Source organism: Varanus komodoensis, unplaced genomic scaffold, assembly GCF_004798865.1.
Source record: "Varanus komodoensis strain SLA01 unplaced genomic scaffold, ASM479886v1 scaffold14_1, whole genome shotgun sequence".
In the NCBI taxonomy this organism is placed as follows: domain Eukaryota; kingdom Metazoa; phylum Chordata; class Lepidosauria; order Squamata; family Varanidae; genus Varanus; species Varanus komodoensis.
In genome coordinates this window covers 2,054,173-2,072,359 of record NW_025335438.1, presented here as the reverse complement: position 1 = coordinate 2,072,359, position 18,187 = coordinate 2,054,173, and the positions used below count along the sequence as shown (strand labels likewise).

The 18,187-nt window shown below is 41.8% G+C and overlaps 3 protein-coding genes across 5 annotated transcripts in view; 1 reads left to right on the top strand and 2 right to left on the bottom strand.

Annotated features, from left to right (window-relative positions):
- Nucleotides 1-3,124, bottom strand: part of RAD54B (RAD54 homolog B) — a 48,137-nt gene extending 45,013 nt beyond the window's left edge. Inside the window, exons 1-2 of the mRNA XM_044424305.1 lie at nt 3,057-3,124; nt 387-540 (exon numbers count right to left, since the gene is read on the bottom strand). Coding sequence (XP_044280240.1) covers nt 387-540; nt 3,057-3,073 — 171 coding nt within the window. The 5' untranslated portion in view covers nt 3,074-3,124. The remainder of the gene's footprint in view (nt 1-386; nt 541-3,056) is intronic.
- Nucleotides 3,125-3,487: 363 nt separating this feature from the next.
- LOC123020373 (RING finger protein 151-like) lies at nt 3,488-15,292 on the top strand. Of its 3 annotated transcripts, none has more exons than XM_044424006.1 (6): nt 3,488-3,543; nt 5,242-5,462; nt 6,819-6,958; nt 7,571-7,733; nt 8,383-8,503; nt 10,055-11,847. In XM_044424006.1, the coding sequence occupies exons 2-6, from the start codon at nt 5,257-5,259 to the stop codon at nt 10,286-10,288; spliced, it is 864 nt and encodes a 287-aa protein (XP_044279941.1). In that variant the 5' UTR covers nt 3,488-3,543; nt 5,242-5,256; the 3' UTR covers nt 10,289-11,847. The 3 variants fall into 3 exon arrangements, 2 of the variants coding, with proteins under 2 accessions (XP_044279941.1, XP_044279942.1); XR_006414077.1 differs by lacking the exon at nt 3,488-3,543 and adding an exon at nt 15,157-15,292 and having other exon boundaries at nt 3,674-5,462; nt 10,055-10,360; XM_044424007.1 differs by lacking the exons at nt 3,488-3,543; nt 6,819-6,958 and having other exon boundaries at nt 3,674-5,462.
- On the bottom strand, nt 12,559-16,701 carry LOC123020374 (protein virilizer homolog). Its single transcript, XM_044424009.1, has 4 exons — nt 16,525-16,701; nt 15,198-15,529; nt 14,527-14,688; nt 12,559-12,899 (listed from the first exon to the last, which is right to left on the bottom strand). Exons 2-4 carry the CDS (start codon nt 15,382-15,384, stop codon nt 12,742-12,744), a joined length of 507 nt encoding a protein of 168 aa, XP_044279944.1. The 5' UTR covers nt 15,385-15,529; nt 16,525-16,701; the 3' UTR covers nt 12,559-12,741.
- Nucleotides 16,702-18,187: the final 1,486 nt, after the last annotated feature.

The following is an 18,187-nucleotide window of genomic DNA, read 5'->3' as shown; positions in this document are numbered from 1 at the left end:
CCTCATAGTCCTCAACAAGATGGAGGGTAACTTCTGAAGCAGGGAGTCTTCTCTACTGGTGGGACCTCCTTGTGCACATCAGAATCCCAGACAAGCACCATAGGGCTTAGAGGGCAAACAAAAGTAGGGAGAAAGCAGAACTTGAACACTGTGCCTGATATCTATGGAGGAAATGTGTGTGTAGAGAAGTGTTTGATCAGGTGATCCCCACCTGTGGTACCGCTCAGAAAGAGATACGTCAGGGAGAACTAGGCCATAGAAAAAAATAGAATTCAGTTCCCCTCAGATTCCATGAATTATTGACAATGATTTTTGAAACACAGTTGGCACTGAGTAATACTACTACTACTACTACACTTGTTGCCTTCTTCTCTTTTTCATATTACCTCAACTGTTCGAATTTTTGTATGTGAGAGTTGGGATTCCTTCCCCAGGGACACCGTGTGGATTTTTGTTGGAGGCAGAAACCTTGGCTTTTTGGCTGAATTCCCCAACAGCTGACTTGGAGCTACTGATCGTCTCATGTTCAAGTTTACTGGCCTGAAAAACAGTAATAAAGACATCAATAAAGAATCACAGAATTAGAAGGGACCCGGGAGATATTCCTGTCCGCCGACACACAGCAGGATCTGCATTGCAGGATGCAACTACCAATCATCACATTAAACTGGTTCTCATTCCTGCTCCAGGCAGTCTTCCTGTGATATTAAATGAGACAAGATAAGCGTGTGGAGACCAAATATAAAGATTTTTTGGTTCTCCCTGAAGTCCTGAGATACCTTTTTGGTAACAGGTAAACATAATTTTACCTTCCCATTCTTTTTAACACAGCAGTGGTTTTCTGTAGTTTCATTTTTATATTACTTTGTTGTGATCATTCTTGTTAGTCCTAGTAACATTGGAAATTCTTGTAGTGTACAGGAGATTATAACATATAGTAACCCATACAGAACAAAGTGAATACAGCTAGGTCATGATAAATGAGAGTTCAAATGATGTGGCATTTGTTTTAGTGCAAATTGTACAATGCCATCAAGTCACATTTAATGCAAACCAAAATTCAGTTAATCTGAGGCTACCTCATGCAGAGTTGGGGTTACCAGCTTACCATTAGGATATTAGACACTGCTACTTCAGTTTGCACTTGTTTATCTTTGCATATGCATGTATTGCTGCCAAAGATAAACATATGTTAGCTTTCATGATTTGTTTTAAGATGTGCCCTTAACAAAAGGGACAAAAGGAAAATTCCTTCAGATAAAAACAGTATGAGTGTGAAGAGGCGGCGGCTTGTTATTACATTAGAGCAAAAATGTGATGTGACTGAACAACATGCATGTGGTCATAGCAACTCTAAAGGTAAAGATGCATTAAAAGGTAAAGTTGAATCAGCTTTTTGTGGTTTGTAAACATATACAATGAGTAGAAGTGTTACAATAAGATAAACACGAGCTGAAACACTCAAGCTGAAACCAATTATCATATTTTACATATAATTATAACTTTGACTAGTGCAAATGCAAATAATTCAGCCATTTCATGGGAGTCATTACCTCCACTGATCAAGACCTAGGTGTATGATCCTGGTATCCATCACACTGCCTAGAACTCCTGCCCACATCCAGCAATCTAATCCCAGCAAAACTGCCCACAGCCAGTTGCTAATACAGACTAAGAAATGCAAATAAAAACATTCACACTTGCTGAGTTCTTTGCACTTCATGTTTAGTTCTGTATAAAGCTCCTCATATCCCTGCCTGGAGAAAATATCACCTAAGTAAACTTCTGGAACTTACCTGAAGGTACCTTTGGTTTTGGCTCATGTCCAACGTGCCTTTTCTCCAAAAACTACAAATGTCGAACTGCAAAATGCATTTGAGCATGAGCAAAGGAACTTTTTTCCTACAGAAGGTCAACAGCTTTCTTGCTAAGCCTGATTGTAGAACCACGTGCTTCTGATATTGTGCGGAGTGCTTTTTGCCTTCCCCTAAAACGTGGTTTAGGAAATACACATATAAAAAGGAGAAGCTGTCCAAGCTGCATAAAGTTTTTAAAAATCCGCGTACTGGAAACCCCAAAAGACCGTATGCCTGTGCTAGCTCTTTAATGCCTAATCGTGGCCTATCGCGGTTTCTACACCTGCCCTCTTCACTCCCGTTCCCCAGCAGCCAGAGCACAAAACCGGACTTACACCACAATTTAATCGTCCCGCCGCACGGGAAGCACCTCTCCTGCATCCAGCCGCTCGCTAAGCCGCGCATGCGCGCCTCCACGCAACAGCCCAGCACCGTGTTCCCGCCCGTGAGCTCTGCTCATCCTACTGCGCATGCCCTATCTATGCACGTCCATCATCAATAGACTTTCTCCTGCCTTATCGTCAGCACTTAAAGTGAGAGACGTCTCTAGCTGTTCTATTGCGCGTGCCTCGCTAATGGTTTTGCCACTTTCAGCATGACAGGATGCGTGGTACAGTACACTTTACGACGCAGAACCGTCAAGCATATCGTCGCAAGAAAAGTTTTATAGCGATTGTGCGCTGTTTAGAAGCCGAGGGTTAGAGAGAGAACCAAGCTCCGAGGCTGGAAGGGGGTGCTGCTGAATGTCTGCGAATCACAGAGAAAGAAATCGTCAAGTTTCGATCCAGTGCACGTTTACACAGGAAGAAGTCCTACAGCCATGCCATTGCAGAACTTTTTTTAATCGAAGCATGCATAGCCCTAACACAGAGATAGAGAACTTTCTGATTCCTTAGATCAGACTTTTCCATCTTTCTAATGGAGTGAGAGCTCCCCTTTGAGAACAATGAAGAAATACAGGATGAAAGAGTAATAAGAGCAGAGGTTCATAGCCTTTCTAACTTGGATTTTATTTCATTTGAAAAAGGATATTTGAATATTATTTATTTATTAGGCATTGCAACATTGTCACACAAATTCCTGTGGCAGCAAAACCTCATGTTCCTATTGCAAGGAGAGAGTGGCATAAAGAACCACCCTTTTGCTTTGAGGAGAGGCACGCACTGCCGCCCAGTCACTGCCACACTGAAACTCACTTACCTGGAGATAAGTCCCATTGATCTCAATGGGGTTTACTTCTTTGTAGGCATGTCTTAAGATTTTACTACCAGGCTGCACTGCTCCGATGCACACTTATCTGAGAGTAGCCATGTCTAAATAACGTTGCCATCCTATACACACTTATCTGAGCGAAGTTCCACTGAACTCACTACCACCGCGTTGTCCTGCACAGGACTCCGCCTTAAAATCCTGAATTTCTCTGCTGTTTTCTATGGGCAGCGTTTAATTCCAGCTTTCGCTCGGCAATGGGGGCGGGGGTTCAAAAGGGACCCGGCAGTCGTGAAGCGCGAGTGACTCTACACGCGTGAGTCTAGGCTAAAGAAGGGGAGCCCCGAGAGGCGGCTGCGCGGCGGCGGGGAGGCGAGCGGTCCGTCCTCCTGCCTGCGGGGCCGGCGGGTTCGCGCGCCTCTCGCGGGCACTCCGGCGGACGCACTGGTGGCTGCGGGAGCGCTTTTCAAAGAAGGCGGTGAGGCGAAGAGCTTTCCCATGCGGTGGCTGGGGCGGGGCGGGCGAGCAGGAAGGCTGGCGAGGCTCTCCGCGCTGGCTTTTCAAGCTTTCGGAGGATGCGCTTTCTAAAAGCGACAAGAGTGGAGTGGGGAAGGACTGGGCACAGCAAATGCCAGTGGACGTGCCGGGAGGCGACCAGTTAAACTGGGCAAAAATAATGCTGTGGTGGCATCTGAACGATTTGATGAAGATAGGGTGGGCAGAAATCAGGTCATCAGATGTTTGGGACTTCAAGTCCCAGCATTTTGACCATTGACCATCCTGGCAGGGGCTTCTGGGAGTTGAAGTCCAGAGCCGGTGAAGACCGACTTACCTGCTGCCACACCTGATTTCAGAAATTGGGAGGTAATCTTTCTTGAACTAGAGCCAACTATCAAATGCTTGAAAATGGCAACTTTTGGAGAGAGAACTGAGCATCCTGCAGCAAAAATCACAAATCCATCTTAAAATGCAATCATGTGATTGTTTAGACAGGAAAAAAAATAGTTTTGCAGCTTCTGGAATGTCTGTCAGCTGTGTTGGCTAGGGCATGCTGGGAATTATAAGCCTTTTTTTCCTGAGTTCTTGATAGTAACTGGAAAAGCATTTCATCTATTTAGAAAGGAGAAAATTTGCACAAATCCTAAGAAACTAACAAAAATAGGTGGTTGGGGCAAGGGAAAACTCCATTGGGTTGTACTGGCACTTTTGAGGGGCCAGAAGTCCTGTACCCCAGTATGGAGGGAAGATGTGAACTGAGAGCTTTGCTTAAAATAAAAAAAAAGTTACAGATGCATGCATCTCTGTTTGGCTCCAGTGTTTATATCCTTCCTATACTGTTCTGTGTAACGGTTATTGTTTATTGCCTAGTGAGAATAATATTTCAGGCATCTGATCAAGTCTACTTTAAGGTTTACCCAGTCTGTTGTCACCTGTTCCACTGCTATGTAGAGTGTTCAGATATTGAGAGTGCAGTATATGGTAAATAGTATATTTGGATTCATGCAAAATCAAATATTTTTCCCTTTTGAGCTTAATGTAAGGTAAGCATGTGCCTTGATCTCTCCCATTGACACAATTAAAAATGTTTTACTTTCACTGGATTATTTCTGCTATGGACCAGAGTTTGTTCCTTACATATGGGAGGGGGCACAATTATGTGGTACTCATCTGTTTCCATACATTGGCAAGTACTTGTAGAAAGAAAAGGTATCTTAGCTGAAGAACAAACTTTGTTTTAAACTCTCTAGGGTTAAGCATAGGTTAAAATCTATATGATAAGGTATTTTTACACCAGCTTTCTTGCCACTTTTCATTTCACATAATTTGTGTTGGACTATAGCCAAACAAAAGTTACTTTTCTTATCCAAGCTAAACTGTTTCCTGAGGCTCTGTAACTGCTGTTTGTTTGTACCATTCAGTGACATTTCAGAAGCCTGGCCAATAGCAGGAAGAAGCTTGCATGCCACTAGATTATATCAACACCCTTAAATGTCAGAATCAGCTCTTTGCTTGGGAACTCCATAAAAATTGCCAGCCAGTCCAATCCCTTATGCTTTCATAGACCTTTAAGCATGGACTCTGATGCACTGCCTTGAATTTCAAAGACAATGGGTGAAATGGCTGTGGTTCTCCATTTGCTGATAATTCTGTGTCTTGTTCCTGTGTTTGGTGATAGGAGTTTGAGAAAACAATGGGTTATGATATTGAGCGTTTCATTGGTTACGTTAATGAAGGCCTGCTGTGCTGTATCTGCCGAGATGTGCTGGAAGATCCGCTGCAGGCTCCTTGTGAACATGCATTCTGCGCTTCCTGCATACATGGATGGCTTGTTCATCACAGTAGCTGCCCAGAAGATCGCCAGCCCCTTGATCTGTCAGTCCTTCGACCACTTTACAGGTGCCTAACAAAGGATTATTTCAGAGGAGCTCGAGCTATGTTAATGCACTCATGGAAAATGGGGATCTGTTCTGTTCTTGTTTTGGAATTACATTAGCTTCCCCTATTGTATGAACAATGGAAAAGTGAAATTGGCTAGGATAGAGTCCTATCATCCCTAGACATTGTTTGGGGGATCATAAGATACTTCAGATTCCCAGATTCGCAGTCAAAGGCTGAACTAACTTGGAGCTGGGAATCTGTGCTCTTGTTCTCTCTGCAGCCAGCATGGAAAGAACTGTGCTGGTTGCCTGTCCAAGGTTAGGAACTCAACCTTGATGACAGAGTAAAGAATGCATCAAAAGTAAGACAATGTAACCTGTTCCCTCTGCAGCCTTCTACCCTCCACCTGAGAAGCACCATAGTTAGACAGCTGAAAACACACAGGATGCTTGTAAGCTTTCGAGTGGAGGGTGTTGAGGGTACAACCCATGAGATTGGACCCTAAGTCAATTTTACTTTGAATTTAACAAATTTGAACAGTGGGCATCACCTAGCCCTGTGTGGTTTGCTGTCCAATTGTTGCAAATATTTGTACTGCTTTTTTTTTTTTTAAAAATGATGGCTATGAAATCTGGGATTTAGCAATGAGAGATGTTATTGTTAAAGGCCCAGGATGGTCATAGGTGTCTCTTTACAAGAACTGTTAGAAGATAGTTTCTTGCTGCAGCTGTCTTCACATGAATGTGTGGAATGGGAAAGCCATTAAGTTTGGGGTGGGGGGAATACAAACCCTACCCCAGCTGAAGAATGGAGACTGATGTAAGGCATGTATGAGCACAGGGATAAAACCGGTTCGGGGGGACAGCAAGGCAGCAAGCTGTGAGATGAAATATGAAACTATTTCCAAGTGTTTTGCTGCATGCCTTCACTATGCCGGTCTTTCCTAAATTGGTGCCCTCAAGATGTATTGGATCACAACTCCCATCATCTCCAGCTGTGTGGGGGATCCTGTGGGTTCAAGCCCAAAATGTCTGAAGGGCCCTGTGTTGGAGAGTTTAACCTATGCTGTTCCTATATATTTATAAACAAGCCAGATGTCAAAAAATGCTATCGGTGTTCTCTCAACAAAAGGAAGCTAAAGTTAGTAGCAACATTTCTAGAATGTTTTAATGGCCATGGGAGCAAGGAACTTGTAATTGTAGAATTTCAGTTCAATGATTTCCCTTGTGCTTGAAAGAGAAGGCAAGCCTTTATTTTCTTGCAAGTTGTTGTCTCAGTTGTTCTCCACTAAATATTCCCTTCATGGAATCAAGAGATATTATGAAAATAAAACATCTTACGGTATTGCAAAAATGAAAGGAATTCTGTCTTCAGATATATGAGAAACGATCTTAATCGGCTCCAGCTTCACTGCAGAAACAGAGGCTGCAGCTGTGAAATGGTGTGCTCACTGGAGTCCATTGACCGGCATGAACGGGAGTGTGAATACAGCCAGATTCCATGCTCAAACACGGGTAGGTGGAACGTGGGGACATTTGGAAATAGCAGGTCTTCTTCATAATTCTGTTCCAAATTTTAGACAAGAACTTTTACTGCATGACCACTGTGAATGCTTTTGCCTATTTGTCTGCAGATGTTTGTGTACCTGTTGCCAACACTGGGTTGTATCCAGTGTTAGTCAAACTTAAGTCTTATTCTCAGGGTACATTCTAAGTAGGACTAGCACTGACTACAACCCATCTACTGAAGCAAACTAGATTTGGTGAGGAGACTGCACTAGTGTTTGGAAAACTGGATGGCAGCTAATATTGATCAAAGTGAGTTTATCAAATTGCCAAAGCTTGGCTACCCCTGCACTGAGTAAATGAAGGGGGTGCAAATCTGTGATCCTTCATTCATGGTAGCTGAAGCAGATGGGAGCTGGAATCGCACAGCATCTGGAGGGCCGTTCCCCAACTCCTGTACTAGATATTCTGATAATAACGCACTAACATACAGAAACCCCTTACTAGCAGTTGACATTTTCTCAGAAAATGTTAAAAATGAAAGAGCTTTTTCTTCCTGTGTGTGGCCTTGAAGACAAAATCACTTACTGTGTTTCCTCCAATCTTGCACTTTTCATTCAGGTTGCCCAGTTCAGGTTGAACGGCGTAACTTAAACAGCCACTTGGCAGTGTGCGAGTATCGGAACCGTGAATGCCCCAATGGTTGTGGGTATGGCATTCTCAGTGCTGATGATGCACACCACAACTGTGTGGCTGAGCTGAGAACAGAACTAGAATTACTCAGGTAAAGCTGATTTCTATAGTTCCTTGAGTGCTCACCGTTTGAAACTGTAGGCATAAATTAAGTAATCTCAGCATCTGTGAATCCATTGACAAGAAAAAGCTGGATGCTATAAAAGCAGACTGATGGATTACCTGTGGCCTAATGCTATGACCTCAGTTCCCATAAGTCATAAGTGATCCTGGTCATAAGTTTTTTACTCCGATTGCCTTTTTATATTGCTTCTTTTCTATTACATTCATTTGGGGAGGAAATCACAAAAGTGACTGTAAATTATCACTGAATTATATAGCATTTAACACATAATCCTTAAAATAGAATGTTGTGTTTATACGAAAAGCACAAGCTATTGCCCTCCCTCCCACAAAAAAAAGGAAAATAATTGATTCTTGAGCTCTGGAAAGTTTGAAACCATCTACTCTGTGCTTCATGGCACTGCCAGCACTGGAACTGCCACAGTTTACTAAGGAGCGACTGCAGCTGTGCCTATATGTTGTACAATATCAAAGAGTATGACAGCCTGCATGGCTGATGGTTCAGTCCCAGTATGGAAATACTTGAATGACTAATATGCCTGACTAGAAAAGTTAGGTTGGTTTTGACTTTCTTGTCACAGGTAAAATGACTAGCCTCAAGAATGCTATTTCTTTAGGTCAGAGATGATCTATCGAATGGAAGAAGCAAAACTTGAGATGGAATCACGCTTAGATTCCCAACGGAGACATATGGTGCAAAAGGAGTCACTATTGCAAAATGAAATTAAAGAGCTGAAGGTAAACGTGCTACTAGGCAGTCTTGGTACCTTAACCAGCATTCCCCTATTTGGTCCCCTTGTGTTAGGCTACAGCTCCCATAATCCCACAGGCATCTGGGAGGGCACTAGGTTAGGAAAGGATGACTTAAACTGTGGCCTTCTGTGAATTGGCATTGCTCTGTATTCCATGCTGAACTCTCGATTGCCAAGTAGCTACTGCATCTATCAGTTATCAGCAGCAAAAATTCCAATTGCAATTCGAAGAAGCAGCGTCTTTGTTACTAATGCATGGTAAATTTTTCCCAATCCTATTAGATTAATTTAGCAGAATAGCCCTCAGAAATCCCAAACTATTCTGATTTAAAAACCAAGACCATTTCTACATTGGTCAAGGGCTCCCCCAACATCTCCCACTCACTGAGAACTCTGCCTTGCTTTCCCACACTTACTGTACTAGCAGAGAGGACTGTCATTATAATACGCCTCACATGCTGATAAGGACTATTGTTGAAAATCCAGAGTTCTGTACTTTCCCTATGTATACCCCCAGGGCAGCCTTTCCCTTCTTAGTGCCTTCCAGATGTGCTGGACTATGCCTCCCATCAACCCTAGCTAGCTAGGTGACATTTTCGTCAGGACATCTAGAGGGCACCAGATTGAGGAAAACTGCTCAAGGGTCTGGTCTGAGACATACTAAAGCAAGAACAACCCTTCTTTCTTTGCTTTTAAACAGCCAAAGGAATGGGCTATTGACTGAAACTGATCCATTTTGCATCAGCCTGGAGTCCAGAGGGATTGGAACCAAAAATGATTTGAGGGATAGGTCTGTAATATGAGTAGGCAACAGAATTGCAGTTAGGGATAAGATGACTTCCACCCCTGTGCAGGTTGAATATTATTTGGTCTCTGTCTGAAACATCAGGTCCTTCTGAGCTTTCTGACACATCAAATAGGAACCATCTTCACTCTGTGCAAGGTTTCCACTTTGGAGCTAACCCATTCACAGTCAAACTGCCCACAGCCAAGCTATCCTTTGCCCTTTCCTATTAGGTAAGGACACAGGGCAGGTGAAGCTTGTCTGCTGCTTCCCTCCAGAAATCCTCCTGTTATCAGAAATTGCTGTTAAGTAGATTCTTATCCATACCTCCTTTTTAAGCCACCAGGCCAGGGGTTAGGGTCTGGAGATGATTGCTTTGAACTTGTCCAACCCTATATGGCCCTAAGTAGGAATCTTCACAGGTTGTTCCCTCCTCAGCCCAAATTTGGATTCCAGCATGTTGTCAACTGTCAATGCAATCAAATGAACTCAGCATGGAACTAGTTTGAGCCTTAGGTAGCCATTTTGTCAAGCCTTAGGCTGAGAGGGCTATGGTGTGAACTAGACTGCATAATTTGCAGCCCAGCACGGCAGAAGGGATTAAAGAACAAGAGTTCAAGGATGTAAAATGTTGGGATGGGAACTGCAGGTTTGGGGCATCTGGTTGGAAAAGGCTGTTCTCTCTCAGTAAAATCAGTGCAACTGCTGGACTTCCATACAGAAGTAATTCATTACTGCTTTTTTCTTTGGTAGAGTCAGATGTCCAGGATGATGTCTGACATAGGTATTCTGATGACAACAGAAAGACAGCATCGTCAAGAGCTGGAACAGGCAGAGCTTGAAAAACAGGAGTTGCTGGAGTTAATAAAGAGCCTCCAGACAGACTGTCGATTGTCTAGGGATGGAAACAAGAAAGCATCAAACTTCCAACCTCTGACACGACTGGAGAGTATGAAACGAAAATCCCGGGAAGTGACTGTCATATAAGCTGAAAGCAGTTTTCAGACTCAGCTTGAATTACTGAATTTCGCACCTCGTCATCTATATTTGGACTAGAGGGTAATTGTGACATTAAAACTTGCTCTGAATAATATGTACATGAATGAGATCAGGTCCACCAATTTATTCCCTTGGAATCTCCAGACCCCTCCTACAACCATTAGGTTTTAGCATGAGTTCATATTAGAAATTTAATGTCTGCAGTTGAAACACTTTTTTCCATGTGCCTATTTTTGTTTACTGACACTTGGCTCAGATATTTACCTAAATGTCTCTTTCCACTGGGTTTTTCGTCACTTAAGCCAAATTCTGTAGCCAAGCAGAAGCTAATGTACTTTAGGCCTTTCAGTGTGCTTGGAACTGCAGGGACAAAACTGAAATATTTTAGGGGACAAAGGGACCTTTTAGTGGTAGGCTTGTTGACCTGTGTAGCTATCTCAGTTATGATAGCTTAAGCAGTTTAAAACAAGTTAATAATATATTCAACAGGTCAGGTTTCAAATTTAAAAAAAGGTATAAGTGACATACCCAGAGCTTAAATCTAAAGAAAGAGCAGATTTTGTAGTGCCTTTGATATATCAATCTGTAAGAGACAGATTTGTAACCCAAGAGCCTGCAGTAGCAGCTGTAATAGTTATTTTCTTCTTGCAAATCAAGTCTCGTGGCCAAGGTCCAAAGCAAGCCTTGGGTGCCTGCAGTGTCGAACTCTGCTTGTAAAGATAAGTCAGTTTGCACAAGACCTTTAATTATTAGAAGACTAGCCTGAAGAATATTATTTTCAGGAACTCAAACCAAGCAGCCTCCAAGACTCCTCATAGCAACTGGTCCATTAGAAGTGACAGCTGCTTCTTAATCTGATATTTTGCTCCCAGTCTTGAATAATACGCAGTTAAATTTGGGAAAGCTAGCAAATGTACTTTTATATTAACTCTTTCAATAAGAGCATGGGGACTTATCTACAGCACCTTTAAAAGATGTTATACTTAAAGGGTTAGATCCAAATTCAATCTAATCTAAGTTCTACTTATTTCAGCAGGTCTATCAGGACAAAAACTGAATTCAGCTGTATAACTGTAGATACTTAAGATTTCATGAAGTTGAAGGTTACATCATACAGCTATGGAGTGCTTTTCATATTATGAAACTAAGATCTTAGCAGATCCTTTTCAAGTTAATGCACTTACCACCCTTTCTTAGCAGAAGACCAGCAAACCTTGTTTTTAATAAGTTAAAATAAATGTGTTAAATATGTTAAACCTATTCCCTCATTAAGCAATGTATCATGATGGGAAAACAGTAAAAAATAGGTTTTGGACTAACACATCTTTCAGCAGTTTAGCTGCTACCAAACATCAGACACTGAAACTTGTTGAGTGACAAGAATAGTTACATTTTTTATATACAAGATAAATTACTAGAAAAGGTTCAGTCTGTGAACTAATAAAACTAATTTATGTGCATGTGGATGTCTACAGATATTGTTTCTGAAGTCAAAACCAGTTGTAGATACTTACCATAGCCAAAGCCAAAAAAGGAATCAAATTGAAGCACTGTCAAAAAATCATATACATGCAAAGGAAAACAAACCTCAAGGGGGAAAACGGTGACTGCAGTTTGCAGCCTCTAATGGCTGTGACACCTCTGGTTCCAATATATTAAAGAAGACTTCCCTTTTCACTGGCTCAGCTGTTATGGCGTTATGAAATGTGTACAAGCAGTCCAACTACTTTTTTAAAAAATCTAACAGATAAAGGCCAAAGGGAGAGGCAGAGGTATGCAGTTTGTGGACGGGGGTGAAGCAGAGAACATGTCTTTTGAATATGCAGGACAAAGTGTGTATAATCTGTGAATTTGACAGATGGTACTAAACTGTGCACAATGTTTGAGCCAACATTGTGCACAGTGTATTAGTGTAAGCTAGCCTGAATATATTCTGTCTATAATTCATAAGGGAATTCTTCCTCTTGCCAAGAAATTCATTGCCACTGAAAGCAATGTTGTAAATGTAGTGGCTGGAGCTCTGCACAAGTGCTTCTCAACCCTACTTAAGCCAAGCCTTAAAAGGCTACCATTAATATCATGACAGGTAAATGAAATTTGCCCCATTGGCATGGATTTGGGTTAAATCCAGCATAACGCTCTGGTGAGTAAATGTGTGGGAGCAGCAATTCCTACTTTGAGCGGATGAAGGTTACAGTGCAAGCTTGCTAAAGCAAATGTTGACTTGTTGTGTTTGCCAAAACACATAAGCAACTGTATTCACACACAAAAAAAGTTTTATTGAAATCTCAGATCTCGTATCAAACAAAAATGAATTCTTCAAAAAAGGGAAAAAAAAAACCTTGCTGCCCCCAGATACCAGTAAGTCTAGCATTGGTCCTCAATTACACTTTTGTCACCATCTTGAAATGTTCACAGTCAGGATGTTCTCAAAGGTCTATTTATCGAGTAAAAGAACGGACATGGCGACCTCTTCCACTGCCTCCGCTAACAAACTTGCCCCTTGAGCCACCACTACCGCTGCTATTTGCACTTGCCCAAGAAGGTCCAATTCCACCACGGCCTCTGGAAGCACGATCACGAGGACTGGGCCGGTAGCCTTAAACAGAATGAAAGAATATTAGAGGCATCACTACTGTACATTTACTAAGACTCTCTATAAGGGTCAATCTATGAGTTATAAGAGGGTTGGGCAACTTTGGGCACTCAGGATGACACTTCCCTCCCACCCCTACGACAGTGACAAAAAATGCAAAAGTTGACAATTGTCAACAAATTTCTACAGCAAACTAGTATGAAGGCTTGATAAGAAGATAAATAAATTTTAAAAAGTTATTGATTTAGCTTGTGTTCAATAAAAATAGCAGCAAGCCACCTTTCGAGATGGCTTTCTGCCGGTGTCAGTACTAGAGGCCAGAGGAATCCAGATGCAACTGGTGGGTGTTTGTTGCCCAACTCTATGTTATAACCTCCACACTGAGGCTTCTTTAAACAGTTTTGTATGTGTGACAGTATCAGCAACTGAATGTACAGATTGCCCCTTCTCTATAAAGAAACTGTATCACAGTAGCCAAAGGTTCTGATACTTAATGCGGACAGTGAAAATTGATTACACTTGGAACTCTATGCACACTTGTAGAGAAGTTCCCTTGAAATTAAGGCTCACTGCCAAGCAAAATGTACAATCAGGCTGCAAACATGCAAAACGTACAGATTCACTCAGAATAGAACAGACAGCACAACTCTGGCTTTTGGTATTCATTACAAACACACATTTAAAACACCCATTTCATTATTAAATGCATACTTTTTAACTATTAAGAAGTAAACCATCAAGAGTTCTCATGTGTCTCAAAACCAAAACCAAACTGATGCCACTGGTTCTTGAAGGAATCTCAACAGTCTGGAAAAGTTAGACATTTAAAAGAAAAACTTCTTGTAATGTCTTGTGTTTTGATATTTTAAATCATAAACAACCTTGGATGCCTTGGCAGAAAAGTATATAAATTTAATTTGAAAAATGCAAGGAGCTAGCTTGGTCAGGCTGGTCTTTGCTTGGAGAATCACCTTTCACACATGTCCTTGATTAGACCATTGCTGCTTCTGCAGCCTAATGCATATTTGGATGAATTTGGACAATTTGTATGTACAGGGTTTGGGGGGCTTGCCTATTAGATCTGATGTCTGAGACAATGATCATGGGCAGAGTTACCCTTCCACAGAAATACCTCAACCACAGGTAATAGGGCCTGGTGGGACATGAGGAGCTTAGAACATCATGGCCTTTACCATGACCATGCTTTGACTTTGCAATGTCCAGTTTAGGGGGATATGTTCTGCCCTCTCTGATGACCATCTGCAAGCTCTTCTGGTGCATCCTGATCCAGAAGCAGCAGTCTGGACGAGCTTTTAGGGTTGTACTAGTATATTTCTGCTGGCATTTATTATTTATTTAAAACTTTTGTATGCCATCCCTTATACAAGGCATCTAGTACTATGGCATCGCTGGATATTACCCACTTCCCGGCTTCGCCTTTGTGTTTTACTATTAATGGTTTTAACTTTTAACTTTCTGAAAGATGCTATGGGTGCATCATACAAAGCAGAAAGGATGGGCAAGAATAAACACCAAAAGTATAAACTTCAAAACCAAATATCACTGGTTCAACGAACTGGGCATATTTTCAACATGCTTTCAACATAAAAATAATAGAACAATCACATACCTGCAGAACTTAATGGCCTCAGAGGTGGAAGTGGGCCCCGGTTAAAATTGCTTTGGCCTCCCCTGCTTTCATTGTAAGTGCCTCGTGGAGAACTTTGTGCGCTCCAGCTTGACCCTCTCGCTCCTTCACGGCGACTATAGTTTCCTAAATGAAAAAGCACAACTGCTAAGTCATTATAGGATTGCCCATATTTTGTAACAGTCAATTGCACATCTAAGTTAAAAGGCACTGTGTTCATTTTAAATGAGAGAACAGCACTATAGCTTAGCCAAATGGACCAAGTACTGGGGGTGGATTTGGGATGCAGGTCCTACATTTACCATGAGGTCCTGAGTGGCCTTTAGCAGTCTGTAAAATAGGAATAGTAACAAGGCTTTTGGGAGTAAGAATGAAAATGTAGAGCGGGGTGACTTCTTGTGGCCCTTTACATATTTTGGCCTACAACTAGTATTATCCCTCACCTTCCACTATGCTGAACAAGGCAAAGGCATCTGGAAGGCCACAAATTCCCCATAATGGATGTGGAGGACTTGTACAACTTGCCTTCAACCTACAGTGATGAATGTAAGTGCAGTACTACCCTGAACTTTACAAAACATGCTAGATAATCTCTCAATCCTGGTTCCTTAGGGCATAAAGTCGACCATATCCAGGACCACCAGAGGACTCACCTTTTGAAGCAGGTGGTGTGAAGAATCTATTCTGGCTGTGAAAGGCTCCTCGCCCTCCTCGGTTCCCTGAGAACCCACCACGTGATGAGATCTTCTGTGAAACTTTTGGTGGCCTCTTTGGAGGAGGAATCCCATCTGGTGGAACTACTTCTTTGCTCTCTGCAGCCACAAAGTCATCAACATGCATCGAAGGCGGCCTGCTTGTATTCTGCTTCCTCTGACGAAAGATGTCGTGGGGCCGAATGCCTTGGCCAAATGCTCCCCTGCCTCTTCCTCTAGGTGGGGGCACAATGTGGGCCCTCTTGGCAGGTTCAATGTATTCAGATTTTCCACTATGAAGGCCCAAAAGATTGGCATGATTTCATTAAGATAGCTTGTCAAGCAGGACACAAGAATAACCTCTCCAGGCACTGATATATACCAGAAAATGCAAACATTGATAAGCCTTTCACAAAACAACCACACAAAAATTCTAATGGTGTTGTTTGCACAAAACACCTCTTCTTTGTATCCTTCTTAAGCTCACATCCACATTCTCTCTATTGATCCGCATTAGCACTGATTGCTCAAGCAAGCTTTTCAGTGGCAGTTAGTTCAAACAGCTTTCTCAAAATATACTGCTATAATCTATAGCATCAAGCCTCAAAGGAAAGCCCAGAACAAATTTCAATGTCCTTTCCCCCCTTCGGTTTGACAAACAGGTGGCATGCTAAGGTAACAGGTTTTCCATGGTGGCCTTTAGTTAGGGCTCAGTTTTAACACCCTCATACCTTGAATACCAAATATATTCAGTTAATTCATAGGATGATAGCAGACATCTTATGACAACAGTTCTAATATGCTACCTTTTTCTCAGATAAACCACTTTATTATACTTCAAATTAGCCATAAAGTGCTCAGAACTCACCATGTACCTTTTAAGGTTCCTGTCAGAGTCAGTTTTCTTACTGCTGCTCTGGCACATCAGTTTACAAGGTTTTAGAGATTATTAAATTCCTCCACCAATGTAAATTCCTTTAGGTAAATTGTTAAGCTAGATCCCATTCTGGTTAGTTCCCATATTATCAATTTTTTCAAAGGAACTCTTATTACTGCCAAACCAATTTGAGCTTTTCTACTTCATAATACTGTGGTGCAATGCACATAGACCTCAGGCCATTAGGAGTGGTTCATTTCACATAAAATCAAGCTTTTAAGATATGTGCTAAAGCAGAGCAAATCATGCATTTGATCTGTTCAAATTTAGATTTCACTATACCAAAAGCTGCAAACTATAGAGTGGGAAAATCCAAATCTAATTTTATGCATGAATGAAGCCACTAGTTACCTGGAAGTTATAAATGTCTCATGTTTGTGTTTGCCAAGTTTAAAGCCTTTTGTGGTTTTTGTTCGACCAGGAGACGATGGTTCTGACAAAAACGACCTCTCCAGTTCTGCCTGCAAGTCGAAGTCACTGCATCCTTTTTCTGACAGTTCAATTAAGTCAACCTTCACCTGTAAAAGTAAAAAGGGGCTTTAAAGGGCTTCAGCCAGTGTTAGCAGTCCACCAGAAGATAGGAACCCAATGACAGAACTGATTTTCCAGCTCCTCTTGTGCTCACCAAATCTGTTCGGTAGGATTAGGGGACCTTTTAAGGCTGATCTGGAAGTTTACAGGAGGTTGACAAGAGTAATGGTAAATCTCATTGCACAAGCAGAAGCCTGCTTCTGAAACACTGGATTTAGCCACTAATTCCCCCAGCCAATATGGTGGTACTCGATATTATTAGAACAGGAAACAGTGCAGTCCAGAGCAGAAGAGGGAGAAGTCCTTGGAGAGCTTAATATAGACCAGGCCTTTCTGTTGCTTAAGGCTGCTTCACATAGTACATTTTCGCTTTTAACTACAATAAAAAAGCAAACATGCACAGACACGACCTTTTCCAGCACTCCAAGTATGGGAGAAAATGTAGGGAAGCCCTTTACTAAACCCACAACTGTTCTGCCAAGTACAGTCAAATCATGGCTCCACTATAGCAACAATACATGCCCAGGGCTCTCTGATGCCTCCACACAATGCCAATGTACAATTTCATTGCAAAAAAAAATGCAATAACTGTTCCATCCCCACATCATATGCCCAGCGCAAGTATTAAATTCAAGCCTTTTACCATGTCAAGGTCAGTTTCAATTTCTTCAGCCTGGAAGGGTGAGAACCACATAGACTTCAGCTGGTCATCCATCACATCTGCCAAGATGTATGTAGTCCTGTAACAGTAAATGTGTTTTTGATTTGTACTTATTTGCTGTCTCCTACATCAAGTTTTACTTGAGGAATAAATTTTGCTCCATTATACTGATCTATATTTCTTCTAAAACATTTCCTAAAGAACAATGGCTCTGCTGCAACTCAGTTCCCTTGCATCCTTTTCTTTGCTACTTCATTATCAAGCCCCCTTTTTGGTGAAGATAGCCTGATAGCTCAACAGGGTAGAGTCAATATCACATCTGTTAAAGATACACTAATTAATTATTTTAAGAACATATACCTGTCAAGATCACTTCTCATAATAAATGCAAAATAAATCATGGTTTCTTAGACACAAAAGCAGTAAGCAGCAAACAATGTGAGAAATAACTAGAAATAGCTGTATATGTGTTAGAGATGAAGAGACAGACAAAAATAGACTGAACCCATGCTTAGTTCAGGAAGAGAGACATTGACAGGTGATAAAAGGAAGGCTGAACTACTCAGTATGCACAAAGCTCCATTTTTACAAAGAAAAAGCCAGCTCTGAAGAACCTTTTAACAATATTGACAAAAACAAAGTGTCATGATTAACAAAGAATGACATCAACAATGCTTGAACAATCTGAATAAATTAAAGTCAACAGGTCTTAATGGCACTTAACGGCAGCTGAAGGGCAGTGCCGCTGTTCGTGGCCATGCGGGGCTGGGCTGGTGGGGGACTCGGTTGGTGGGGGGAAGTTTAATATTGTATGGGGGGGGG

Bases quoted from the DNA above. Each gene is read 5' to 3' on its own strand.
- LOC123020373 (XM_044424006.1), top strand. From the start codon at position 5,257: ATGGGTTATGATATTGAGCGTTTCATTGGTTACGTTAATGAAGGCCTG. The intron at 5,463-6,818 runs GTGCCTAACAAA...TTCTGTCTTCAG, and splicing joins GTCCTTCGACCACTTTACAG to ATATATGAGAAACGATCTTA. The intron at 6,959-7,570 runs GTAGGTGGAACG...CTTTTCATTCAG, and splicing joins GATTCCATGCTCAAACACGG to GTTGCCCAGTTCAGGTTGAA.
- LOC123020374 (XM_044424009.1), bottom strand. From the start codon at position 15,384: ATGCATGTTGATGACTTTGTGGCTGCAGAGAGCAAAGAAGTAGTTCCA. The intron at 14,689-15,197 runs GTGAGTCCTCTG...ATGACTTAGCAG, and splicing joins CACACCACCTGCTTCAAAAG to TTGTGCTTTTTCATTTAGGA. The intron at 12,900-14,526 runs GTATGTGATTGT...ATTCTGTTTAAG, and splicing joins GAGGCCATTAAGTTCTGCAG to GCTACCGGCCCAGTCCTCGT.